The sequence below is a fragment of the Symphalangus syndactylus genome, chromosome 18 (assembly GCF_028878055.3).
Source record: "Symphalangus syndactylus isolate Jambi chromosome 18, NHGRI_mSymSyn1-v2.1_pri, whole genome shotgun sequence".
NCBI classification, from domain to species: domain Eukaryota; kingdom Metazoa; phylum Chordata; class Mammalia; order Primates; family Hylobatidae; genus Symphalangus; species Symphalangus syndactylus.
Genome location: NC_072440.2, coordinates 14180656 through 14208501, shown reverse-complemented (window position 1 = coordinate 14208501; position 27846 = coordinate 14180656). Strand labels below are relative to the sequence as shown.

Sequence of the window (27846 nt, the reverse complement as noted above, 5' to 3'; positions counted from 1 at the left end):
CTTAGTATGAATTTAGGAGGCCTGGATAAGACTGCTCACGCTAGAGGAGCTGTGTGCTGGCCAGCCTGCATTACTGGTTCTGGAAAGACAGGAGGTGAGTCCTGCTTTCCCCTGCCGTTGTCAGGTTGACTGCCTGGCTAGGCCACTGCAGTCAGCGCTTAAGTCCTGATCCACTGGCTCTCCCTCAGCCTCTGCTTGGCAGACGCTCCTGGGTCCTGCCTTTGAGGTCAGAGAGACTTTTTAGGAGAAGAGGTGAGGAATCCCAGCTACAGATCACACTAGTCAGAACCTCCCTACCTGGGTGGCCACATCACCTCTCCCCTGCCATGAGCAAGGGAGTATAAATTTCCATCTTGCTTCTATTTCAACTTTCCCTTAGCGAAATCTGTATTGATCATTTATTTGAAATAGTGGTTTGGAGAGAGAGCTCTTCCCCCGCTGCATTTTTTTTAACCACCGAGATATTTAAAGATATTAAATGGATATGGCCTGGCACAGCGACTCACGCCTGTAATTCTGGTACTTTGGGAGGCCAACGCGGGTGGATTACTTGAGGTCAGGAGTTCGAGAACAGCCTGACCAATATGGTGAAACCCTGTCTCTACGAAAAATACAAAAATTAGCCGGGTGTAGTGGTGAGCACCTTGTAATCCCAGCTACTCTGGATGCTGAGGCAGGAGAATCGCTTGAACCCAGGAGGCGGAGATTGTAGTGAGCCAAGATTGTGCCACTGCACTCCAGCCTGGACAACAGAGCAAGACTCTGTCTCAAAAGAAAAAAGAAAAAAAGAAAAGTGGAACAGTGAGCCCTTAGGACAGGGGCCTCGTCTGAAATCCGCCCCAGCCTTCCTCTGTTACAGCTTCCCTGTCATCCCCTGGGGGAGACTTCTGAGCTGGGGGGGCTGTGGCTCGGCTGCCAGTTGGCCCCTCGCCAGTCCTTTGCCAGCAGGGAGGGGTGGTTGTCACTCAGCGCAGGGGGTGGTGAGCAGGGAAGCCACGGGCTCTCTGGGGCCAGCGGGGAGGATAGTCCTGCTCAGACTTGCAGCCTGCTCAAAGGGGGATCCGGAGGAGGCTGGCGTCGACTGAGGATGGAAACCCTGACTCATGGCAAAATCAGCCCCGATTTCCACAAAGAGGCAGCGTTTGCAAGTCTCAGCTTAGCCCTGACTTTCCTCTCTACAGGGTGCAGCACTGCGTATGGGCTGAGGGAGCCGTCCCCTCACTGTCCTTCCAGGACTGGCAAGCAGGCTGTGGGCTGAAGGCCAGCTGGCGGCACTGAGCTGTTCCGTGCCATCTCCCTGGGTCCTCAGTGACAGAATCGGAAGCCAAATGTTCAGCTCCCTCAGGGTACCCTGATCTTGGGATGCCAGGATGAGGATGGGGTTCCGCTTTTCACGTGCTCTCAATCCTTGCAATCAAGCTCAGGAATCATTGTTTTAAAAGATCTCTATTTATTTCAAAAATTATGTACGTCTTGATTTACAAATCAGCAAACAAAACCTAAGTGTAGGAAGTAAACGCTCCTCCCCTGGCCGGTCCTGCCTGCCTCTTGGCAGGGTCTGTGAGCCCTTCTGGCTCTGCTGCCTTGAGACTTTTTGTTTTTTTATGAAAATGGGACCAGACTGTTCTGCGACTTGCTTTTTTTCCCCACTTGACAGGGTATTTAGAAATCATTTCATGTCAGCACCTTTATCTTATCTTTTTAAAAACGACTGCATCAGCAGAAATACTTCTTTCTAAGGAGAAGATACATCAAGATAGAAGGTAGTTTCAGGCCATCTGGGAGAGGGCTGAAAAGCTTCTTTGTCAGGTCCTGGTCCCCCAGCACGCACCCTGGGTCCTCTGCTCCCACACCTCTGCCCGTGGTACCCGCTCCCTCACCCAGGAAGAACATGGTCCATGGTGGGAAGCACCGATTCCCTTATGTAGCCAGAATCCATCTTCCCGGAGCTCCTAGAACCATCCTGGGGCCCCAAGAGCCCATCTGAGCCTCCTGCCTGTAGCAGCAGAGCTCTTCCTGCAGAGCTAGCACAAGGGATGGATCAGGGTCCCAGAAATTGGAGGTCTCTGCCCCATCATGCATGGAGAATTTTCTAGGACCTTAAGGTTGGGTCACCGAGGGCTTTGAGACCAGCATGGCTTTGTCTGGTTTTCTTTGCTCTTTTTCTTGGAATTCCCTCCTCCCCCTCCTCTTCTCCCTCCCCCTCCCCTCCTCCCCTTCCCCCTCCTCCTTCCCCTCCCCCTCCTTCCCTTCCCCCATCTCCACCTCCCCCCTCCCCTCCTTCTTCTTTTTTTTTTTTTCTGAGACAGTCTTGCGCAGTCTCGCTCTGTCACCAAGGCTGGAGTGCAGTGGCACAATCTTGGCTCACTGCAACCGCCACCTTGCTGGTTCAAGCAGTTCTCCTGCCTCAGCCTCCCAAGTAGCTGGGATTACAGGCGCCCACAACCATGCCTGGCTAATTTTTGTATTTTTAGTAGAGATGGGGTTTTGCCGTGTTGGCCAGGTTGGTCTTGAGCTGTTGACCTCAGGTGGTCCATCCCTCGGCCTCCCAAAGTGCTGGGATTGCAGGCGTGAGCCACCACGCCCGGCCTCTTCCTTTCTTCTTGAGTGGGGAGGAGGGAATGGGCCAGGGCTTCCCACGTGCCCTGGCTGACCTTGCCTGGGGATGTCGGCAGGTCCTGGGGCAGGAAGGGGTTCCACTGAATCTAGGAAGCACTGGGTGAAGCCAAGTGAATGGGGACCTTGGCAGCTTGGGCTTTTCCTATGTGAATCCCTGAGAGGGAGAGATTGGGCGCCATGTTCCCAAACTCACCTGACGCTTTACATTGATTTGCTCTCTGTTTATTCATTCCCATTCATTCATTCATTGATAGCCAAGTCTTTCCCCTGTGGAGCACACGATGTTCTGAGGGACACTGTTGTTCTGAGGGACACTTGTTCTGTGGAACAGAGTTTGGGGAATGCAGTCTGAGTGAGGAGCCTGCAGCGCCTTGGGGAAGGCAGCCACCACTCTGCTAAACGCTGCATTTAGTCGTGTGACAGGGCAGGGGCCACCCAGCTGTTTCTCTAAAGGGCTAGATGGTAAATAACAACTTCAGTCTCTGTGGCAACCACTCAACTCTGCCTTTTGCAGTGTAAAAGCACCCCTAAGCAATGCATAACAGAGTGGGCCTGGCTGCACACTAATAAAACTTTATTTACAAAAGCAGGTGTAAGCCAGATTTGAACCAAGGGCCATCATTTGCCGGCCACTGATCTAAGGGAGCTGGAAAGCAGGAGACCCTGGTTCTAGACCTAGGCCCTGGTTGGCCCCTGACTGCAGCCATGAGCCCAGAGTCATTCAGTCTCTGGACCTTGGTTTCCTGTTTGTAAAGTGCAGGCGGTAATGATAGTGGTACCTGCCTCACCTCACTTGCAGGCTGGCTGTGGTGCTCGAGAGCGGTCATGGATGTAAAAGCTTTTGTAAACTGTAAATTGCTGCATGGTCAGCGCGAAGGGCTGACTCATTTGACTGAGGAGGGTGAACTTGGCTGGCAGGGAGAGGGGTACAGCTGTCCTCCTTTCTGACTTATGCTCAGGGGTCTTCCACCATCACTCCCTCTCTTTGTCCCCCCGCCCCAGATGCTTTGTAAGTGAGCAAGCTTCTCCAAGGTGATGGTTAGACGCTTGGGTCCTTTTCCACTCCCTCTATCGGGAAGTGCAATCTGTGTATTCTTCCTCCGAATTTGAGCAGAAGGAGGGAATCCCTGTGTAGCATGGCCCTCCTGGACCATTCATGGGTTCACACTTGCTCACTGTGTGTCATCAAAGGTAAATGCCCCACCGTCCCCATGTCAGAGGTGTGTCCACTCAAGGAAGGAGACTGCCGTGCAGTGGGCTCAGGGAGCCATGGCACCTCCCGGGTGGGCCTGGCTCAGCATAGGCCCTGTGAAGCCCGGTCATCGGAGGGGCCTAGAGCCTCGCTGGGAGCCAGAGTTGCTGGCACCACGTGGACGGTCACCTGTCTCCTTAACACCGTGCCCAGTGTGTGGAGTAGATGAATGCAGAAAAAGCCAGGCAGGCAGGTCCCGATGAGTGAACGGTGGAGGTGCTGGAGATTTAGGGACAGGAAGAAGAGCCAGAGAGGTGGTGTTTGAGGCACTATGCGGCGGTAAAATTTGGGAGCCAGCTGGGAGGCGGCTGTGTGGTCCAGGGTGAGGGGGTTGAGCCCCTCCATTTGTGGTTTTGCAAAGAGGTGGGAAGGGGGGTTTCTTTGGAGATCCAGTTTTTGGGTTCTGGGACACACTCCAGGTTTAACCACGTGGTCTCTGTCTTTTCCCGCTGCAGATATCAATGAGTGTTTGAGTATCAGTGCCCCGTGCCCTGTCGGGCATACATGCATCAATACGGAGGGCTCCTACACGTGCCAGAAGAACGTGCCCAACTGTGGCCGTGGCTACCATCTCAACGAGGAGGGAACGCGCTGTGTTGGTTGGTATTAAGAAAACAAATCTGAAATCCACTTTCCTGTCTGCTTCCAGCACGCACCCTGCCTTCTCTGGAAGCAGAAAGTTGATCCCCAAAGCAAAGCCATTTCTATCAGCCCATGCATCCCATTGTCAATTCCCAAGCATGGGGCTTCATTGTTTTGCCTGGACTGGTGCAGTAGAGCACCAGCCCGTCTACTGCCTCAGCCTTGTCCGGCTTGTCCTGAGCCCAAAGCTCTCGCACCCCACCCTGTTTACAGCTCCATCAGCTCCCCATTGATGACAAAGGATGGATGCCTCTGCTTACAGTCCAGTGCCCCAGAGCTGGCCCAACTCCACAAACTTTGTAATTCAGGCAATGTGGGTCTTGCCACTCCCCACACAAGCACTGTCCTTTCCTCTCTGTGTGGGTGTTTGCTCTTATGTCATTCCCTCTGCCCACCTGCTCCTACGTTCCTTTGGATCCAGGGCACCCAGCCTGCTTAGATCCCGCCAGGGAAGGAGACTTCCTTGCATAACCCCCAGGACACTTCTTCAGTGTCTCCCTGGGTTCCTGGGCACTTCCTACCTTAATGGGAGTCATTGCTGTCCTGCCAACCAGGTAGGGCTGCCTCCGGGTCAGCTGTCTTCCCAGTCCGGGGCCCGGCACACAGTAGGTGCTCTGTGAAGTCGTGTTGAAATGGAATGCCCGTTTCCATGTGTTCCTTTCTTGCTTTCCTTTCTGATCATCTTGGGGGGAAAAAACCCAAACTAAAGGTTTTCATCATGGCTTTCTTTCTCCTTTGCAAGATGTGGATGAGTGCGCACCGCCTGCTGAGCCCTGTGGGAAGGGACATCGCTGTGTGAACTCTCCCGGCAGTTTCCGCTGTGAATGCAAGACGGGTTACTATTTCGACGGCATCAGCAGGATGTGTGTGGGTGCGTGGGGGGCCCCACAGGCCTCGGGGGAACCCGGTCACATGGCACCAGGGACACATTCTGTGGCACCTCGAGTGACGTGGTCTGATCCTCATCTCAGATAATCCCAAGTGCAGGCAGACCCCGAGAGAGAAGACCCTGAGTCAGGAGACCCCATTCTAGCCCCAGCTCTGCTGCTGCCCAGCCAGGCAGCCACTGGCACAGCCCCCCTGTGTGTGAGCCTGCTCCCTGCCTGTAGAAAGGGGTTCTGCTCGACCCGGGATGTCCAAGTGTTGATGAGCCAGGTCTACACATGTGGGCAGCATCAGTGATTTCCTGGAGATTCACCGCTGAGCTGTAGAGCCACAGGAGCTAGAGAGATGTGCCTTTAGCCCAGGGCAGCGAGGGGAAAACTTGACCAGGAGTGGGGTCAGGTCTTGTCCAGCCAGTGCCTGCTGTCACCAAACCGGTGCTCAGGGAAGCCTGGCAGCTGCCACTCCACTCCCCCACAGTGGGCACTTTGCTAGATCCTGGCAGACCCTCCTTGTGGGCCCTGGGGAGGAGGACTGGCAGGAGGGCACAAGTTCAGATGTGCTGCTGCAGAAGGAGCACGAGGCTCGCCCAACGGGCAGGCACACTGTGGCAGTCCCGGCTCTCCCACTGACTCCCCGCATGCTCGGGACAAGTCACTTTGCATTCCTTATCTGAGAAGTGAGGCTGGAGGCCAGGCGCGGTGGCTCACGCCTGTAATCCCAGCACTTTGGGAGGCTAAGGCAGGCAGATCACTTGAGGTCAGGAGTTTGAGACCAGCCTGGCCAACATGACGAAACCCCATCTCTACAAAAAATACAAAAATTAGCCGGGCGTGGTGGCACATGCCTGTAATCCCAGTTACTTGGGAGGCTGAGGCAGGAGAATCACTTGAACTGGGAGGCGGAGGTTGCAGTGAGCTGAGATCATGCCACCGCACTCCAGCCTAGGAGACAGAGCGAGACTCTGTCTGAAAGATGAAGAAAAAAAAAGAAACAAGGCTAGAGGAGGTGGAGGACAACAGACATGAGCTGGCCTTACTAGGAGGGTGGAGTGTGGTGCCACTGTGTTGGACATTGCCCTGAGTCGGCCCGCCCCTCACTTTCAGATGTCAATGAGTGCCAGCGCTACCCTGGGCGCCTGTGTGGCCACAAGTGCGAGAACACTCTGGGCTCCTACCTCTGCAGCTGTTCCGTGGGCTTCCGGCTCTCTGTGGACGGCAGGTCTTGTGAAGGTGAGGCTGGAGCCCCGTCCAATCACTTCCCCCAGGTCACCTTCCTCCTGGGGAAGCCACCCTTCTGCAGACTCATTTGGAGCAGATCCGCGTTGGTTTCCCTGTTAAATGACGTGTTAGCAGGGGAAGTGCCTATAAACTATTGTTCATCAGAAAGGACTGCCCGCCTGCCCACCCGATTTCTCCTGATGGCATCCGCCCTCTGAGGCGGTGTCGGGGTTCATAGGCCGCGGCAGAGGCCATGTGGGATGTGGCTAGGATTATGGGGCTTGGAGCGTGAGACCCACGAGTCACGGGGCCTTGGTTATACCCGACCTCTCCCTGCCTCCGTGTCCTCCCCAGGGAGAGGGATTGATGTGTGAAACAACAGCGAAAACTGGACGCTGGTTTTGCACAAAGATGGTGTGTGGGTTTTAATCAGATGCTGCCTAGGGGAGACAGGCCTCTGTGTCCACTGATCTCAAGTCACCCAAACAAAAGGAGGGAGGCTTTGTAAATGACGAGCTGTGAGAGGAAGTACTGAGGCCCTTAGGGCGTGGGTCACTGTTCACCTGCCACTAACTTCTTTTTTTTTTTTTTTTTGAGACGGTGTCTCGCTCTTGTCACCCAGGTTGGAGTGCAATGCCACGATCTCGGCTCACTGCAACCTCCGCCTCCCGGGTTCAAGCGATTCTCCTGCCTCAGCCTCCCGAATAGCTGGGTGCACATCACCACGCCCAGCTAATTTTTGTATTTTTAGTAGAGACGAGGTTTCACCAAGTTGGCCAGGATGGTCTTGAACTCCTGACCTCAGATGATCCGCCCACCTCGGCCTCCCAAAGTGCTGGGATTACAGGTGTGAGCCACTGCGCCCGGCCTGTCTCTAACTTCTTATTGGAGTTAGGCTTTTCCCTCTCACAGAGACAGGGAGAAGCACCCTGGCCTTCCCGATGATGACATTCCCCAGGCATGTCCCCAGCCCTTGAGAAAGACACTCCTTGGTTGCACATCTCAAAGGGATAGAGAAACCATTTACATTTGCAAGTTTTTCTAAAGTAGATGCTTCTCAGGAAAATGGAGGTCAGCGCCTGTAGTCAGGTTTGGGCTGGAACCAAGAGAAAATTCTTTTGGCAGCGTTGATCTTTCTCAGGCAGGCATGCCAAGGGGACTGGGTCTGCATCCTGGGTACGTGGTCTTGGGCCAATGGCAGCCACGCTGAAGTTGGGTCAGTTCTCTTGGTATGTGGGGGTTGGACAGAGTCTTGTGGTTCTCAGATAACACCAACCTCCTGGGCTGATGGGAAGGTCACATGAACAGCATGTCAGCCCAGGGCCTGGCACATACTAGGTGCTTGGCAGATGTCGTGTCTTATATACGGATTAGGTTCTGAGCTGAGCAGACACTGAGAGCTTTGGATGGCCGTCCACAATCGTCCACACTGCCCATGACACCCTGTTTGGTGCAGTGCACTGGCTCAGAGGACGGTTTCTGCAGCCTGACTCAAAACATGGCAGGTCCTAAAGTTCTGCCATGAGAATTTTCCTTCCTGATGAGATGGTCACAGGGGTTAGATACGCCAGGGTGAACTGTGATGTGCATATTTCTCAAATCGGAGGATGGACGGTGTGAGGGGGTCCTAGGATTAGTTCACAAGAACGTGTGTGGACAAGGAACAAGATTCACGAGTTGAGTCTCTCAGGCTTGTGTTCAAACCTGACTTCTGCCATTTCCATGGCCTTGAAGAAGTAACTCAGTCTTTCTTGGACCATGGTGTCCTCATCTGTAAAATGGGCATAGTAGGACCAACCCCATAGGGAGTTGTGAGGATGAAACGAGATTAAGCATGTGAAGAGCTTATCACAGGGCTGAGCACAGGATGAAGAGCTGGCAGTGTGGAGGCTGCTGGCTTTATTATTATTTAGTAGAAGTAGTGGGATTCCTGGCTTGTGCTTCCTCTAGTCACTTGTAAATTACTGAAAAGTCGGCATTCATATCCACATTAGTGGACAATATTGTGGACATAGAACCAGAGCCTGGCCAGCCTTGCCATGTGACCTTACTAACCATTTGTTAAGCACCTGCCCCGGGCGTGTAGCAAGAACTCGGTCCTGCACTGGGGAGTGTCTCTAGCGGGGGATGAGAGACCACCCTGGACAGGTGGAGGCCAGGCCTGGTGTGTGGGGGCCACAGAGGTGAAACATGGGGTGGAAGGCTATTGGACGTTCTGTGACAGCCACACAGTATAGATTTAAGGCTTTTCCAGCCACAATCTCTGTTGCAACTGCTCAACTCTGCTGTGGTAGCAGAGAAGTGGCCAGAGGACCATGGTAAATGTGGCAGGGCGCAGTGGCTCACACCTGTAATCCCAGCACTTTGGGAGGCTGAGGCAGGCGGATCACTTGAGGTCAGGAGTTCGAGACCAGCGTGGCCAACATCGTGAAACCCCGTATCTACTAAAAATACAAAAATTAGCCGGGCATGGTGTCGCACACCTGTAATCCCCCAGCTACTCAGGAGGCTGAGGCAGGAGAACTGCTTGAATTCATATCCACATTTAGTGGACAATAGCCTCCCGGAGGTGGAGATTGCAGTGAGCTGAGATTGAGCTACTGCACTCCAGCCTGGGCGACAGACAGAGACTTTGTGTCAAAAAAAAAAAAGAAATGAACGTGGCTGTATTCTTTATTTTATTGTTATTATTATTTTGAGACAGAGTCTCGCTCTGTCGCCCAGGCTGGAGTGCAGTGGTGTGATCTTGGCTCACTGCAACCTCTGCCTCCTTGTTCAAGCAATTCTCCTGCTTCAGCCTCCCGAGAAGTTGTGACTACAGGTGTGTGCCACCATGCCCGACTAATTCTTGTATTTTTAGTAGAGATGGGGTTTCATCATGCCGGCCAGGCTGGTCTCAAACCCCTGACCTCGTGATCCACCCACCTTGGCCTCCCAAAGTGCTGGGATTACAGGCATGAGCCACCATGCCTTGCCTGGCTGTGTTCTAATAAAACTTTATTTATAAAAACAAGTGTTGGGATGAATTTGGCCCATGGACTATGATTTGCTGACCTCTGCTTTAGGTAAAGGGGACAGTTGAGCAGTAGTTCAGAGTTGCTGAGTGGCCCAGTGAGTTCTGTGCATTGGAGTATGATGAGTACTGGCATATGGGCTGGGTGGCCGAGGCCTTCCTTGTGTGCCGTCATCTGTGTAGGATGCCATCTTGGAGGTGAAGCGGGGAGCACAGGATCAGATTTCCATTTGAGAACTAGAGTGGACTCTGGCAGCCAGGTCGGGGCTGGCTTCCAGGGGCCGAGGCTGGAGGCTATCGCTGCCGTCCTGGCAGGAGAAGGTGTGGTCGAAGCAGGCAGGGGCAGGGATGGAGGGTCCGGAGGCACCAGCGATGACGCCTCTCCCTCGGCCACGCCCCCTGGGACCTCCACCTCTCTGAGTGCGTTAACCTGAGGGAGGTGGAGAGGAGGTTTTCTGTTCACTGACCCTGAGGGCTGCTGTGGAGGCAGGGACGTGTGATGCTCTGAGCAGTGACCCTCGCTTTGTATTTCAGACATCAATGAGTGCAGCAGCAGCCCTTGTAGCCAGGAGTGTGCCAATGTCTACGGCTCCTACCAGTGTTACTGCCGGCGAGGCTACCAGCTCAGCGATGTGGACGGAGTCACCTGTGAAGGTGCGGACGCCCCTGCTTGCTGAGGGGGAAGCACCCCCTGGCCTTGCCATGACACAGCAGCACGGCCTCTGACTTTCAAAATCCACAGGGAAGAGCCTGCTGGGATTTCTTCACCTGGCAAACCTTCCATGTCCACCCTTGGAGGCTAGCAAGTGGTTTGCTGTTTTCCCACCAACTGAATTTTTTTTTTTTTTTTTTTGAGATAGGGTCTCGCTCTGTTGCCCAGGCTGGAGTGATATGGTGCAATCACTGCTCACTGTAGCCTCAGCTTCCCAGGCTCAAGTGATCCTCCCACCTCAGCCTCCCAAGTAGTTGGGACCATAGGCGTATACCACCATGCCTGGCTAATTTTTTATTTTTAAAAAATTAGAGATGGGGTCTTGCTATGTTGCCCAGGCTGGTCTCGAACTCCTTGGCTCAAGTGATCTTCTTGCTTCAGCCTCCCAAATTGCTGGGATTATAGGCATGAGCCACCGTGCCCAGCCCCCAACTGAAATTCTAATATACTTTTCCCATCCTTAAGCGTGAGGGTGGGAAGGCAGCAAACCACTCCTGACTTGTTCTTTAGTAAATGTGCACGGTGGTGATTACAACGTGCACTGGGACCTTGGGCCGCATATCTTAGGGCTTGGTGGTGGTGCATGGTGGAGAGGTAAGGAGGGGGCTCAGGGACCTCCTATATTCCTGACTCAGAGCTCCAACTCTTTATCTGTAACATGATGATGAACTTCAGCCTCACCAGATCATTGGAGGATTAAACCAGATGACAGCAATTACAGGCAATTAAGGGCAATTATGATGATTACTGTTTTCATGTAAGGTGTGTGTGTATTTTGTTTGCTTGTTTGTTTTTGAGACAGAGACAGCTCTGTCCCCCAGGTTGGAGGGCAGTGGTACAAACATGGCTCACTGCAGCCTCCATCTCCTGGGATCAAGCAATTCTCCCACCTCTACCTCCTTGAGTAGCTGGGCCCACAGACATGCACCAGTATGCCTGGATAACTTTTTTGATTTTTTGTAGAGACAGGGTCTCACTTTGTTGCCAAGGCTGGTCTTGAACTCCTGGGCTCAAGTAATCCTCCTGCCTCAGCCTCCCATGCCTGGGATTCCAGGCATGAGGCAGTATACCCAGCTGAGGTGTGTTTCTTATTATTGAACTGTGGTCCATATTTCCCCCTGCCCGCCACATGCATACTTCACACCATGAACTTGCTGTGTGACCCTAGGCTAGTCCCATCGCCTCTCTGAGCATGATGGTCTCTGAGGCTTCCTGTGTTCAGCTTGCCCTGTGCTGCTGCCCTCCCGTGCCCCAGTGCAGCCCCCAGGGTGATGTGGCGTGGCCAGCAGCCATGGCCAGATGCCAGGACACTGAGGCTGAGGTAGGCTTTGGCGTTGCAGACATCGACGAGTGCGCCCTGCCCACCGGGGGTCACATCTGTTCCTACCGCTGCATCAACATCCCTGGAAGCTTCCAGTGCAGCTGCCCCTCGTCTGGCTACAGGCTGGCCCCCAACGGCCGCAACTGCCAAGGTGAGCGGGCGGGATGCCCTCGGGTCCCTCACACTCTGCTTGGGGCCCTGCAATGTCGTGGGGCTGAGGCCGGGCTCGGGGGCTGTGCTTCCCCAACCCGAGGGCCACAGCACGGATGGAATGCATTCAGGAAAAGGAGGCCTCTCCCCCATCCAAGGGGTGTCCTGGGGTCCGCAGCACCCTGGTCTCCCACACCCAGGCCCCAGCACACTTGTCCTCTGGATTCTCTGAGCCCATGGCAGCTGCATCCGGCAGGAACACTTGAGCCCTCCTCCCCTCCCCTCAGCAGCCCTGAAAAGGCTGGAACAGAGGCCTTTAGGAAGATGCCCGCCAGGGAGGAAGCAGTCCAGGCCAGGGGATGGCGTGGCCTGGTGTGGGATGGCCCAGGGATACTCATGGCTGTGGGTCAGCTCCAGCATGGGCTAAGTAGTGGGTGCCAATGGCATTGGTTCTGCATTCAGCCCCCATTTCTATGAACGCTCTAGGGGGCAGCGTGTGTCCCCCAGAGCCATCCGGTAACCATCCATTCAATCACTGACAGCGGGTGCTGAGTAGATGTTTGTGAGCGCGTGATCCTCAGTGTACACACTGGGCCCAGAAGCTGAGTCATGGAGGTAGGGCTGTCCAGCCAGTTCCTTGGGAGCCCCACACAGGGCTGTGGATCCTGGGGCCCCGGAAGCCCCCTGGGTCCCACAGATGTAGCTTCCGGTCATGAGGAAGGTGACTTTGATGAAAGGCAGGCAGGAGCTGCGGTGTTTCCTGGGAGGCCCCTTCTACTTGCCCCGGGCTCTGGATGGAAGGCCGGTTGTGTCTGCATTTCTTTCGGAGCAAATGACTTTTCTCCTGGCCAGGCTCCCTCACCGCAGCCTGGGGTCCCGCCCAGACTCAGCATAAACACATTCCTGAGCCGGCCTTTGAGGCTGGGGAGTGTTGTTTTTGCCACCGATGCTCAGGCATTTGGCACCTCTTAATGGATGTCTCCCAGGATTGATGACAGCCCCTGAACCCCACTGTTTGGCTGCTCCAGAGTCTGTGGGAATTGGGCTGCTCCCCCATCTCCAGAGGCCTCTCAGTGGGGTGCCCCAGGCCCCATCTCAGGAGTCCCAGGCCTGGTGGTTCCAGTCCACCCTGAACAGCCACCAACCCCAACACACAGGGCAAGACATATGATCCCTCGAAGGCTGTTTTTCTCATTGTTATGTGGAGCTAGCAGCTCCTGCCCTTTTCTCCTAAGAGGTTGAGTCACACCTAGGGTAAGGGTGCTGTGCCTTGGGAGCCGCAGAGAGGCTCTGGTTAGTTAGTGCATGGACTCTGGCACCAGCCTGCCACGGTTCAAAGCTCAGCTCTGACATTTATAAAATGCGTGACCTCAAGCAGATCTCTTAAGCTCTGTGAGCTCCTCATAAAATGAGGATTGTAACAGTATCCGCCTCATTGAGTTCTTAGGAGGATTCCCAGGACCCATCATGTAGTGTTTATTTTTACCATCGTCACGCTCCCTCCAGGGATTGCGAATGATAAGTTAACACTCTATAAATGTAAATATCCTATAAATGTAAGAACTGGCACAGGATGCTGCTCTGAAGATCAGTGAGTGGAGGGCAGGGATGGCCTGATCGCCACCCCTAACCCTAGTTGATGGGAGGCCTGGGCTCCTCCATCTCCAGATGGGGATGGCTCCTGCTGCCTCTGCCTTCACTGTGCTGCTGTGGGGTCTCTTGCAGACATTGATGAGTGTGTGACTGGCATCCACAACTGCTCCATCAACGAGACCTGCTTCAACATCCAGGGCGGCTTCCGCTGCCTGGCCTTCGAGTGCCCTGAGAACTACCGCCGCTCCGCAGCCACGTAAGTCCCTTGGACCATGCCATCGTCTGTCTGTGTTGGCCTTCCTGGTGACCCAGCTCCCGGGTGGGTGAGTTATCAGGCTGTGACCTCAGTGTCCTCCCATGAGGGACTCAGGGCACTCAAAGATCACCTGATCCCTGGCCCTCAAGCCCATAAATGCTAGTGACACTGGTCTCAGAAAGTCAAGGGAGTAACTGCAAATGAGTCTGGGGTCTATAGTCATGTTTTCAGGCCAAGGCTGTGCACAGAACCAGGCAGAAACCACAGCCCTCTTTTTTCCTAGGGTGGAAGCCTTGGGCAAGCTCTCTGGGCCTCAGTTTCCTCATCTGTAACATGCAGATGTCAGAACGTGCTCTGACTTAGATGCGTAGGTAACAATGTCTCCGTGTCAGCCCAAAGCCAGGGAGCCGACGTGACTTGTTGGACGTTGTTGTTAGGTGCCCACCTGAAAGCCAGAATTCGTCCAGCCTAGTGACTGTGTGGGAACAGCATCAAAGATTCCAGATCCTAAACATGGGGCTGTATGCCCCTATGTCTTTGTAGGCTCGCTCACTCCTAGGCCATCACAGCGCCCACTTGAGACCACGGTTCCCACTTCTTATCCCCCTTGCCCCTAATTGTATTCAGAAAGTCTCATTTAGTGCCACTGTCAGTTGCTTCAGGAAAAGCTCCATGCTGGCTGAGACTGATCTCAGGACTGTGGACTTGTGACCTCCCCCAGCACTCTGAGTGCACAATGCAGGCAGCCAGCTGTTTCCCAGGCCTTGGCCCCTTGACCTTCAGCCTGCCTTGGGCTCTTGGCCAGCTGCCCCTGCCACCTGAGGATCAGTGGTAGTGTCCACCGCTTGACCCTAGGGGCAGCTGCCCTGGCTTGTGGCATAGCAAGGCTTCTGGGTGTCCGAGCAGCCCCGTTGTCCCTGGCAGCCCTCCATATTCTTCCTGGCTTTGGGGTTCTGGTTGGCTGGCCCGGCCGTTTCCCTGATCTGCTGTTTCCCAGCACGGATTTCTGTCTGCTCGAAAACCCAACATCTTGTTTCCTTCCTGAGCTTGGGTTAGGAAAAAGCTGCCCCAAAACTGGGTTTGCAAGTCTGTAGCATCCCGAAGAGCTCATGGTTATGCAACAGCCTGGCAGGCAGTGACAGTGCTTCTCTGAGACATTAAGAAAGTTCCATGGCCTCGGTTGGAGGCTGTGCAGCCGTCTGTCATTGTAAGTTCACTCTCTCCCCAGCCTTTGTCAGCGCCTGGGCTTGAAGATTCCAGGAGGCTGGCTGTGGTTGTGACCTCGATTTCTAACTTGCACACAGTCGTGAAACCACCTTTCGAAGAGGGGGAGGCTGCCCTGCACAGGGGCCCTGGCGCCTCCTAAGCCTGAGGGTGGGCAGGTTGGCCATGTGTGCTGAGGTCATGGCTGAAATCAGCAGAACCCAGCTCCACCCCTCATGTTGGCTGTGGAAGCCTCTGCCACTCCTCAGTGCTGGAGAAAGTCATTTCTTCCTGGACCTACTGCGTGTAGGCACCTGCGTAGACAGCCCACAAAGGGCTTTGTGCCCGCACTGGCTCCGCCTTTGGAGCGTGTGCTAAGAGGGAGGAGGGACCCCCACCTGGCTGGGCGTGAGGGTGGGCAGGGGGCTGTCTGGAGTGGGCCATGCCTGCATGAAGGTGGAAGAGGGAGCAAATTAGGCAGAAGCGGTGGGAATATGGACACATGTGTGGTGAAATGGGGAGTTCAGCCCGAAACCTGGGCCCTGTGTGCTGTGCAGTAAGGGATTGACCTGCTGGGCGCCTGGCTTGTTCCAGCCCTTGGACTCCTGGGACTGATAGTGAGGAGGGGCCACCCCCTCTCAGCACTGCTAACCCCTCAGACTGGAGTTTTGTATTTTACAGCCCCTTTTCCTGCTCATCAAAAATCCAAGCTGCTTAAAACGTTTTTTCATCTAAGCTTCAGAAAGCAATTTTTAAAATCGAAAAGAGCCATATTTAGGAGAGACCTGTGGCCAGAGCTTCTGTGGTTAACAACTCAGCAAGAGCGCCTCACTCGGGAGCCTTGACAGACAGGACTGCAGAGTCCGCCGCTGTGGCTTTCTCTCTCCAGTCACACGGCTCCCATCTGGGGAACATCCCAGCGGCCGAGGGCTGGTAACTGGAGCATGACCCAGGAAGCTGAGCCGCAAACCACAGGGCTCGGCCTTGTGGGCAGGACCAGGCTGTACAGTCCTGCCCACACAATTCCCTTCTGCCCGCAGGAGGAAGTGTGCAAAGCTGTCCCACAGCCTTTGATGGGGCCGGACACATCCTCTTTATCCCCTCAGTGGGGCCGGCACCTGATGACCTGTGGTCTAGAAAGCTGGAGCAAAGCCGGGTGGCCTTGGTTGCCGCTTCCCGGGGATGGGACACGAGTGAACAGCTGTGGTCCTGAGGGTGTAACATGGTGGGTGGTGGCAGAGATAGAGCCGTCGATGGCCCCCCTGCCTTGGCCAGTTCCCGGGGCTTGTCTCCCAGACGACGAGCACGTGAAAGTCAGGAAAATGCCGGCAGGGATATCCACAAGCACCTGGCGGTGGCCAGAACTGCCGTGCCTCCCAGGAGAAGGAGGGGGGCCTAGAGGGCCTTTTTTCTCTGGTGTGTGGTGGCTGAGGATCATTTCCATAGAGCTTGGGGTGTTACGGTCAAATGTGTTGAACTGGTGAGTTGGAGCACATTGTCCTCTAACGCATGACATGGCCCAGGATGCGTGGCCTGCTGAGGGGACATATCTGGAAACCAGGGCCTGCATGGCAGGCGGGGACGGGGCGGGCTCGCCTATGCCCTGCTCTGTAATAGATTCAGTGATGACAACCCGTCCCTGACCTAGACACACTGGCTAAAAGGGATTTTTGGGCCGTTCCCAGTCTGACAGGCAGTTTGCCAGACAGTTATGTTTCTGGTGTTTTAATAAGTTTGAGTAGAGCGAAGTAGGATCATTGAAGCCAGGACTTACCAGGAAAATCAAGGACGTGTTTATTTTTGTGCATTAGTCATTTGCAAAGCACATAGCGGGTGCCCCAGGCCCTGTTCTTTGTCCAGAAGGAGCCAGCCCAGAAACTCCTAGTGTAGAGAAGGTTTTGGGGTGCTCTGAGGAATGACTGTGTGGGGTCGGAGGGGGAGCCTCCAAGGGAGGAGTGACCAGCTCGCTGTGAGTGATGACGGCGGGAGCTGCACCAGAACACTATGCGCACACCTCCCATTGCTTTCCTCCAGTGTGCTGGGTGAATGCTTCCCTCTGGCAAAACAAATTCCACCCCTGGTTAGTACCGGCCATGCTGAGAGAAGCCGGGAAGCCAAAATCCCACCGGGCGACTTTAGCGCCACCTGCTGACCAGCCCCATCCAGGGTGGTCCTGAAGTTGCTGGTGTGTGTGCGCGTGCGCGTGTGTGCGTGCATATATTGTGTGTGTAAAAGCTTTGAAGTAAGACAGGCTGACTTTGAAAGCCAAGTCTGCCCCTTACTACACACCATGGAGCCATCAGCAAGTTCTGCGTCCTCACTGGGCATCTGTCTTCCAGCCAGTAGAGCGGGAGGACGATGGGAGACAGTGGTGGGAGCGAGTGGAAGGAAAGCCTGCTGCTTGCAGCCTGCTCCCTGCACCCGGAAGCGCAGTTCACCTGCACCCGGAAGCGCAGCTTATGGGTCCCATGCTCCTCCCCCAGTTCACGGACGCTTCTCTTCAGAGGCCCTCGCTGGGGGAGAGCTCTCAGATCGCCTGGAGCACTCCCGTTTGGCCTGGACCTGGGCATCTCTGGGGCAGGCCACCACCAGCAGCACCCGTGCCCACCTTCTTTCCTGCCTCTGTTTTGGGCCCCTCCCAGGCAGGACTCCCCACTTCAGTGCCCCTGACTCCCAGGCCAGTCCTTTCTAAGAGCTTGGAATGGTCACTAGCCAAGTAAATGCATGGCCTCCTGTCAGTCCCGACAAACCGGGAAAGAGGAGGTAAAAGGAGACCCCAGTCTCAATAAATGCCTCAAGCAAGTCCAAGTAACCCAGCACGAGACATGGAAACTTAAAAAGCCAAAAGGGAGATGTGATAGAAGGCCAGGACAAGAGGATGCTCCTGACCGCAGAATCCAGACACAGCCCAGATGGCAGGGCTTCCTGGAGCGCCTGGGCCAGGTCCTCTGGGGCTCCGCACCTGGGCCCTGCTTCCTAAGGCAGCCACCTTCAGAGTATGATGGGCCAGGAGTTCAGGACACAGGAGATGACCCCTGTCCCATCTTGTGACAAGAAATTAGAACTTGTTACTATCCTGTAGCAGGAAGATAATACCTATCTCCATTCTGTCACAGGAAGTTAGAATCTGTAACAGGAAGTTGGAATCTGTGCTCATCCTATACAGGAAGTTAGGACCCGTCCCCGTCTCCACCACAGGAAGTTAGGACCCGTCCCCGTCTCCACCGCAGGAAGTTAGGACCCGTCCCCGTCTCCACCGCAGGAAGTTAGGACCCGTCCCCGTCTCCACCGCAGGAAGTTAGGACCCGTCCCCGTCTCCACCGCAGGAAGTTAGGACCCGTCCCCGTCTCCACCGCAGGAAGTTAGGACCCGTCCCCGTCTCCACCGCAGGAAGTTAGGACCCATCCCCACCGCAGGAAGTTAGGACCCATCCCCGTCTCCACCACAAGAAGTTCGGACCTGTATTAGGGTTCTCCAGAGGAACAGAACTAATGGAATATATATATATACATACATATATATTCCATTATATATATAAAGGGGAGTTTATTAAGTATTAACTCACATGATCACAAGGCCCCACAATAGGCCATCTCCAGGCTGAGGAGCAAGGAGTGCAGTCTGAGTCCCAAAAATGAAGAAAAATGAGTCCGATGTTTGAGGGCAGGAAGCATCCAGCATGGGAGAAAGATGTAGGCTGGGAGGCTAGGTCAGTCTCTCTTTTCACGTTTTTCTGCCTGCTTATGCTGTAGCCATGCTGGCAGCTGATTAGATGGTGCCCACCCAGATTAAGGGTGGATCTGCCTTTCCCAGCCCACAGACTCAAATGTGAATCTTTTTTGGTGACACCCTCACAGACACACCCAGGATCAATACTTTGTATCCTTCAATCCAATCAAGTTGACACTCAGTATTAACCATCACAAGTCCACCCCTTGTCAACTTGAACCCATGCACATCTCCTGAGATCATACATAATCTTCAAATAAAGACAATAATACGGTCATAATTACGCCTAACATAACACAACTATCCTTCATACAACCAGAAACTCACCAATCCCCAACCCAAATACTATTAAAGTTAGCGATACTTAAATGCTGATGTGAATTCAATAAATCTTATGTCACTTGATAAAAGAGAAAGGAAATAAAATGAAGACATTTTTGTTAGTACAAGTGTATACATGCAAAAACATTTTTGATTTTTGTTTGTTTGTTTGTTTGTTTTTTAAGACACAGTCTCCCTCTGTTGCCTAGGCTGAAGTGTGGTGGTGTGATTTTGTCTCACTGCAACCTCCACATCCCGAGTTCAAGTGATTCTCCTGCCTCAGCCTCCTGAGTAGCTGAGATTACAGGTGTGCGCCACCACACCCAGCTAATTTTTCTATTTTAAGTAGAGATGGGGTTTCACCATGTTGGTCAGCCTGGTCTTGAGCTCCTGACCTCAAGTGATCCGCCCGCCTCGGCCTCCGAAATTGCTGGGATTACAGGCGTGAGCCACAGCACCTGGCCATGTTTTTAAAAGAAGGAGGAAATACTCATGACAATTACAGCCCTCGTTTCTGCAACTGGTCACATGGCTCGTAGCTGGTATTGATGACTGCCTTCTTCTACTACCCACTCTGTATTCCCTTTGCCTTCAGCAAACACCTTGGCAGATCTTGTTTTTTTTTTCCTGGTGGAGTGACCCAAACCTTTATTCCTGAAGGGTCTGGGTCATTTGTAGTCCTGCCTGGATTGGGCTGTTGTAGTTTCCCATTTACCTTAATCACAGGGCATGGTAATACTAAGAGATGCCCTAATGGATCTCCTGTATTCCATGCATACTCTAACTTCATTATGTAGTAGTAGACTGATTTCATCTTGATAGTCAGAGTCAGTCACCCCAGCCAACACTGTAACTCCCTTCTTAGCCTGTTGACTTAAAGGTAGGAGGAGCCCCAAGTGTCCAGGTGGCAATCTTAACTTCCAGTTTAATGGAATCGTTGTTGTGTCTCCTGGTGGTAGCATTCCTCCCTCTGGAACTAAGACCTCTAGGCCAGCAGAACGTAATGTTGCAGGAACAGGAAGCAAAAATTTTGCTAGTGGATCACTATGGGTGATGGTGAGTGGTGCCACTTCCATTTCCACGCTTGGATTCCTGGACCCGTAAATCCTGGCTATGGGAGAAACAGTGTCGTAATATTGGACCCTGATTCAGAGCATACATGGCCTTCTGTAGAACTTTGTCCCAGCCCTGCAAAGTACTGTCACCTAGTTGGCATTGTAATTGTGACTTCAAAAGGCCATTCCACCATCCTATCAATCTACCTGCTTCAGGATGATGGGAAACGTGGTAAAACCAGTGAATTCCATGAGCAAGAGCCCACTGCTGCACCTCTTTAGCCGTAAAGTGAGTGCTTTGGTCAGAGGCAATGCTGTGTGGAATACCATGACGGTGGATAAGGCATTCCTTGAACCCACGGACGGTAGTCTTGGCAGAAGCATTGTGTGCAGGATAGGCAAACCCATATCTAGAGTAAGTGTCTATTCCAGTGAGAACAAACCTCTGCCCTTTCCATGATGGAAGATGTCCAATATAATCAACCTGCCACCAGGTAGCTGGCTGATCACCCCGAGGAATGGTGCCATATCGAAGGCTCAATGTTGGTCTCTGCTACTGGCAGATTGGGTACTCAGCAGTGGCCATATCCAGGACAGCCTTAGTGAGTGGAAGTCCATGTTGCTGAGCCCATGTGTAACCTCCATCCCTGCCACCATGGCCACTTTGTTCATGGGCCCATTGGGCAATGACAGGGGTGGCTGGGGAAAGAGGCTGAGTGGTGTCCACAGAACGAATCATTCTATCCACTTGATTATTAAAATCCTCCTCTGCTGAGCACTCTCATGTGATACAAATATCTTCACAGTTTTTGACCACTCAGAGAGGTCTATCCACATACCTCTTCCCCAAATTTCATTGTCACCAATTTTCCAATCATGCTTCTTCCAAGTCCCTGACCATGCAGCCAAACCATTGGCCACAGCCCATGAATTAGTATATAATCACACATCTGGTCATTTCTCCTTCCATGCAAAGTGCACAACCAGGTGCCTTGCTTGAAGTTCTGCCCACTGGGAAGATTTCCCTTTGCCACTGTCCTTCAGGGATGTCCTAGAAAGGAGCAGTAGTGCTGCAGCTGTCCACTTTCGGGTGGTGCCTGCAGATCGTGCGGAACCATCTGTGAACCAGGCCCTGGTCTTCTCTTCCTCTGTCAGCTGATCGTAGGGAACTCTGCATGAGGCCGTCGGTGCAGGCTGGGGGAGGAGAAGGCAAGTTGGCAGGAGTGGAGACCATGGGCATTTGAGCCACTTCCTCATGTAACTTAACTTGTGCCTTCAGGACCTGCTCAAGCCCGATCATGTATATACCACTTTCATTTGATGATGGGATGCTGCTGTGCATGACCAACTTTATGGCTAGATGGGTCAGAAAGCACCCAGTTCACGATAGGCAGTTCAGGTCATATGGTGACTTGATGACCCAGAGTCAAACATTCAGTTTCCACCAAAGCCCAGTGACAGGCCAAGAGCTGTCTCTCAAAAGGAAAGTAGTTATCTGCAGAAGATGGCAGGGCATTGCTCCGAAAGCCTAGAGACCTCCACTGTGATTCACCTATGGGGGCCTGCCAAAGGCTGCAGACAGCATCCTTATCTGCCACTGACACCTCAAGCAACATTGGATCTGCTGGGTCATATGGCCCAAGTGGCAGAGCAGCTTGCACAACAGCCTGGACCTGTTGCAGAGCTTTCTCCTGTTCTGGACCCCACTCAAAACTGGCAGCCTTTCAGGTCACTTGATAAATGTGCTGGAGTAACACACTCAAATGAGGAATGTGTTGCCTCCAAAATCCAATAGGCCCACTAGGCGTTGTGTCTCTTTCTTGGTTGTAGGTGGGGCCAAATGCAGCAACTTATCCTTCACCTTAGAAGGAATATCTCGACAGGCCCCAAACCACTGGACCCCTAGAAATTTTACTGAGGTAGACGGTCCCTGAATTTTATTATCGGATTTATTTTCCACCCTCTGGCATGCACATGTCTCACCAATAAATCCAGTGTGTTTGCTACTTCTCACTCACTGGATCCAATCAGCATAATGTCACCAATTTAATGGACCAGCGTGATATCTTGCAGAAGCGAAATGTGATCAAGGTCTCTCTGAATAAGATTATGACATGAATAAGATTATGACACAAAGCCAGAGAGTTGATACACCCCTGAGGTATGACAATGAAGGTATATTGCTGGCCTTGCCAGCTGAAGACAAATTGCTTCTGGTGGGCCTTGGAACAGGAATGGAGAAAAAGGCATTTGCCAAGTCAGTGGCTGCATACCAGGTACCAAGAGATATGGTAATTTGCTCAAACAATGAAACCACATCTGGTATAGCGGCTGCAAATTGGAGTCACCAATTGGTTAAACTTAGAATAATCCACTGCCATTCACCAAGATCCATCTGTCTTCTGCAGAGGCCAAATGGGAAAGTTGAATGGGGATGTGGTGGGAATCACCACCCCTGAGTCTTTCAGGTTTTTGATGGGGACACTAATCTCCACAATCCCTCCAGGGATGTGATACTGTTTTTGATTTACTGTTTTTCTAGGTAGAGGCAGCTCTTATGGCTTCCATTTGGCCTTTCCAACCATGAAAGCCCTCACCCTACTGGTCAGGGAGCAAGTGTGGGGGTTCTGCCAGCTGCTAAGTATGTCTGTGCCAATTCTGCATTCTGGCACTGGGAAAATGACCACAGGATGAGTCCACTGGACCCACTGTAAGTCAGACCCGAGCTAAAACTCCATTAATTACCTGACCTCTGTAAGCCCCTATTTAACTGGAGGGCCACCATGACGTTTTGGGTTCCCTGGAATCAACCTCAGCTCGGAACCAGTGTCCAGTAGTCCCCAAAATGTCTGATCATTTCCCTTTCCCCAATGCAGTTACTCTGGTAAAAGGCCAGAGGTCTCTTTGGGGAAGGATGGGAGAAAGATTCACTGCATAAATTGTCGGTAATGTAGTGGGGTCCTTCCTCAAGAGGACCCAGCCTCCCCTTCATTCAAGGGGTTCTGGGTCTGTAAACTGGTTCAAGTCTGGAAATTGATCGAGGGGCTGTGATTCTCTGTTTTTGTAATTCAAATTATTCTTTTGTCCACTTGACCTAGAGGTTTTCTGCTTAAACAAATCAAGTAGGAATGCAGTAGGCTTCCTATCAGTTTCACTTATAGGAACACTGTGATTAATTAGCCAATGCCAGAGCCCTACACAAGACAGACTATTCCGATTGCCGCTTTGCCTCTGCTGTGTCCATTACAGAAGCTACACCCACCTTGCCTTTGACGGTTGAGTGCTATCACTTGGCCACTGCCACCTCAGGATCCAATTATTTCCATTGTATTTAAATTTTGTAGTTGAGTGACTGCGGTTCCCACTGTTAGATCTGACATACCAAGACGAGCAATTACAGGGCTCTTCAAAGATGCAGGTGCTGCCCTCACAAATCTGTTTCAAAAGGCATTGGTCAAGGGTATATCTTCTGGACCCTCCCAGCTTGGTTGAGTAGGTCTAAAGTGACTAATCCACTCTACCATCCCAGTCTCCCTAAGTCTTTGGATTCCTTCCTCCACATTAAACCAAGGAAGACCAGGCATTTCCAGCTCGCTCACAGTGGGCCATCTCTTCATCCGTATTTCAGCTAAACCAGCAAATAAACTATTAGAACCTTTTTAAATCCCCGAGTTGCAACATTAAGTGCAGAGTCCCTGCTTAGTGGGCCTAAATCCATAAATTCAGCCTGATCCAACGCTATGTTCCTTCCACCATTCTCCGACACCCTTAATATCCATTCTCTTGCCCGTTCTCCAGATTTCTGTTTCTATAAATTAGAAAACTCAAGCAGTTCTTTTCGAGCGTAGCTCACTTCCTCGTGGGTCACACTCTCAACCTTATCTCTAGGGGCCCTCCAGGACATTAGTTACAAGTCTAGAGGCAAACAGGGGTGTTGGGGGTGGCTCCTGAGCAGAATCAGCATTATTTTGCCTGGCAACTGCCTCACAGGAGGCCATCACTGTTGCCTCAGGCAGCATGGGGTTTATCTCCTTAGACAAAGGTGCAAAGGCTGATGGGTCGGGGATGGGATGTTGCCACTACTGGGGATGGGGAAGCTGTTAAGCTGTTAAGCTGTTTCTTCTGGCAAAAAAGGTTCATCAGAGTTTACAAACTCAGTGTCCCCAGCTTCATCAGGCTCCTCCCACATGTCCCCATTCCAAGTTGCAGGGTCCCATTCTTTTTCAATCAGTGCCCTCACTTTAACAGCAGACACCTGGTGAGGCTGTGCTTGCATCTTTCATTGCAGGTCAGCCACTCGCATGATAAGAGCTTGTGTCTGTTTTTCCACAATTTCAGCTCTTCCTCTGCAGGAGATAAGACACTCACTCAGGGCAGTCTTAGCAGATTTGAAGCTCAGTATCTGCTTCTGAGGCCGGGAGATGGAATCCCTGAGTTCATCATTTTCTTTCATCACTTTGTCCACTAAACTTAGGAGCAACCAACCAGCTTCATTATGTTCCTTGGTTCTCCACATATGATCAAAGATATTACGTATAGTCACTAAACTTGCCTCACGAGTGATGAATCAGGAGTTTCAAATGCATTTATTTTGCATAACTCTCTAAACAGTTCATGCCAAGGACTATCAGTGTTCTCTATACTATTAGAAGTAGAGTCCTTAGCATTTTTGGGTCTAATCGTTAACCAGCCAACTCCAGAAACCCCAAAACCAATGAAAGAACTCCATCTTTGATATTCTGTTCCTCTAGAACCACTCCTGGTACCAAAATCTGTAGTAGTTTGGGTTCTCTAGAGGGACAGAACTAATGGAATACATATATATATAAAGGGGAGTTTATTAAGCATTAACTCACACGATCACAAGGTCCCCACAATAGGCCATCTGAAGGCTGAGGAGCAAGGATAGCCAGTCCGAGTCCCAAAACTGAAGAACTTGGAGTCCGATGTTCGAGGGCAGGAAGCATCCAGCACAGGAGAAAGATGTAGGCTGGCAGGCTAGGCCAGTCTCTCTGATCACATTTTTCTGCCTGCTTATACTCTAGCTGTGCTGGCAGCTGATTAGTTGGTGCCCACCCAGATTAAGGGTGGGTCTGTCTTTCCCAGCCCACTGACTCAAATGTGACTCTTTTGGCAACACCCTCACAGACACACCCAGGATCAGTACTTTGTGTCCTTCAATCCAATCAAGTTGACACTATTAACCATCACAGGACCCGTCCCCGTCTTCACCACAGGCAGTTAGGACCCGTCCCCGTCTCCACTGCAGGCAGTTAGGACCCGTCCCCGTCTCCACTGCAGGAAGTTAGGACCCATCCCTGTCTCCACTCAGGAAGTTAGGACCCATCGCTGTCTCCACCCAGGAAGTTAGGACCCATCCCTGTCTCCACTGCAGGAAATTAGGACCCGTCCCTGTCTCCACCCAGGAACTTAGGACTTGTCTCTGTTTCTATCACAGGAAGTTGGGATCTGTCCCCATTTCCATTCCAAGCCCTGAACTGGCCCTGTGGACCCAGATGGGGTACTGGGCCTGGAACACAAGGGCTTAGTGACAGGGAACTGGGAACTGACCTTACTGGCTGAGCATAGATATGGCTCCCTCACTCACTCTGTGACCTTGGGAAGTGGGAAGGCCACATTCTCTCTGAGCCTCAGTGTCCTCATGTGAAAAATAGCACCAAAGCCACTGTCAGGGGGTGGTGGCAGTGATCACACTAGAGAGTGCGTGGTGAGGGATAGCTGAGCACTTGGTGAACGGCAGCAGCTCTGATTGCTAGTGGCAGAGATAGTCATTTCACGGGTCACCTCCGAGACACACCCAAGAGCCCTGTGTAGCCCTGGCCACTGTCTAGGCAAGGGCCTGGGAAGGGCAGGGTGTGCCTGTGGAGTGCCCCTGGGGTGGGGCTCTGCCGGTGAGCAGAGGACGCACCTCACTTCGGGCACAGCCCTTGGCCCCCAGCCACCCAGCGCCCCAGATGGTGTTGGAAGAGGCTAGTGCCTGAATCAGCAGCCTGGAGGTCCACGGCGCCTCCCGCAGGTGAGTGGGGGGCGCCCTTTGTGTTGGCTGAATCGGCCAGAGGGGCGGCGGGAGGCCCTGCCTGCCAGCCCCGCATCCCCACGCTCTGCCGTTTCTCCGCTTGCTGAACCGGCCCTAACCCTCTTCTTGTCTCTGCCCACTTTTCTTGCAGCCGCTGTGAGCGCTTGCCTTGCCATGAGAATCGGGAGTGCTCCAAGCTGCCTCTGAGAATAACCTACTACCACCTCTCTTTCCCCACCAACATCCAAGCGCCCGCGGTGGTTTTCCGCATGGGCCCCTCCAGTGCTGTCCCCGGGGACAGCATGCAGCTGGCCATCACCGGCGGCAATGAGGAGGGCTTTTTCACCACCCGGAAGGTGAGCCCCCACAGTGGGGTGGTGGCCCTCACCAAGCCTGTCCCCGAGCCCAGGGACTTGCTCCTGACCGTCAAGATGGATCTCTATCGCCACGGCACCGTCAGCTCCTTTGTGGCCAAGCTTTTCATCTTTGTGTCTGCAGAGCTCTGAGCACTCGCTTCGTGTCGCGGGGTCTCCCTCCTGTTGCTTTCCTAACCCTGCCCTCCGGGGCATTAATAAAGTCTTAGCAAGCGTCCCACACAGTGAGCCTCGCGTGCCTTGGTTTTATTTGGCATGGTTGGGAGTCTGTGCCGCTTGTTACCTGGGGGTGAGCCGGGCACTGGCCGCTGCCTGGTACCCCTGAGGGCTGACTCAGGAGCGCTCCCCACTAAAGGGTGTGTGCTCGGGGGTCCCTGTTCACAGAGCCCACTGTCTGTGCTGACAGGGAGGCTGGGCGGGGCACATCATTTCACATGTGTTAACTCGTCTTCATTTGTGTTGAACCCAAAGAATAAAGGTGGTGGTGGAGAAGGGCCCTCAGATTGCTGAGCACAGTCCCCTCTCATTTTACAGATGTGGAAACTGAGGCCCAGAGAGAAGGGGAAGGGTTGGCCAGGGTTGCTTGGCCTGCTGTGGCCACGCCAGGTCAAGGAAGCGGGTCTGCTGGCCCCTGCCTGGTTCTTTGCTGTATCCCCGGAGGTGAGCATTTCACTGAGACAAGAAAGCTTTCTCCTGAGATTCAAGCCTCCTGTTCTGTTTGTCTTGATCAGAAGCCCAAATCCGTGGTGCAGAAATACGGAACGCGGTTGCGGCTCCTAAGATGCAGCTCTTGCCTCAGTGAAGTCGTTTTGCCCCCACTGAGGATCCTGGCCCTATGCCAGAGGGAGGCAAAGGACCACACAATACATGTGGTGCTCACGGGACCCTTCACAGGCCTTACACCAGTCCTGCCAGGCAGGTGGTCATCCTCATGGAGACTCAGAGAGGGCAAGTGATTTGCCCAAGATCACACAGCTGGTATCTGAGCCCTGGTTTACTGACTCCGCGGCTCTGGCTGTTGCATTCTGCCACAATACCTCCACTGAGGGCGTTAACCCCCTGCCTCCCTCCATCTCCTCCACCATGGTCCAGCCAAGCCAGTCACCTCTCCCCTTCTGCTGCTCCCAGCGTCCATTCACCTCCCGTACAGCTCATTCTTTGCTTGGCAGCTGGAATGATCTTTTAGCCTCTGCCTAAAACCGTTCCCAGCTTCCTTACCATTTGGGTTAAGGCCTCCAGATCCTCAAGATGTCTGAAGGCCATGCCTAATTTAGTCTTTGTGTGCAATCTCCAGCCTGGCCTCAACTTGTTCTGTCCTTGCCCACTTCCCTTGAGCCACGCTGCAAGCTCTGCTGCCTCGGTCCCCTGGCACGTGCTTTGCACCCTTGGCCTGAATGTTGCTTAAACTCCAGCTCATGTGTCTTCCTCAGAGGGGCCTTCCCTGCCACCCCTGGCTTCTGTTTTCTC

At 53.0% G+C, this 27846-nt stretch overlaps 1 protein-coding gene across 3 annotated transcripts in view; it reads left to right on the top strand.

Annotated features, from left to right (window-relative positions):
- The window catches only part of FBLN1 (fibulin 1), a 96310-nt gene that overhangs the window by 33717 nt on the left and 34747 nt on the right, over positions 1-27846 (top strand). The window contains exons 9-15 of one of the 3 annotated variants that reach the window (XM_055253880.2): positions 4327-4470; positions 5256-5384; positions 6502-6627; positions 10163-10282; positions 11681-11812; positions 13537-13660; positions 26157-26607. In XM_055253880.2, coding sequence (XP_055109855.1) covers positions 4327-4470; positions 5256-5384; positions 6502-6627; positions 10163-10282; positions 11681-11812; positions 13537-13660; positions 26157-26511 — 1130 coding nt within the window. In that variant the 3' untranslated portion in view covers positions 26512-26607. Of the gene's footprint in view, positions 1-4326; positions 4471-5255; positions 5385-6501; positions 6628-10162; positions 10283-11680; positions 11813-13536; positions 13661-21123; positions 21769-26156; positions 26608-27846 lie in introns of those variants that run through there. The other 2 variants (XM_055253882.2, XM_055253879.2) reach the window with 2 other exon arrangements.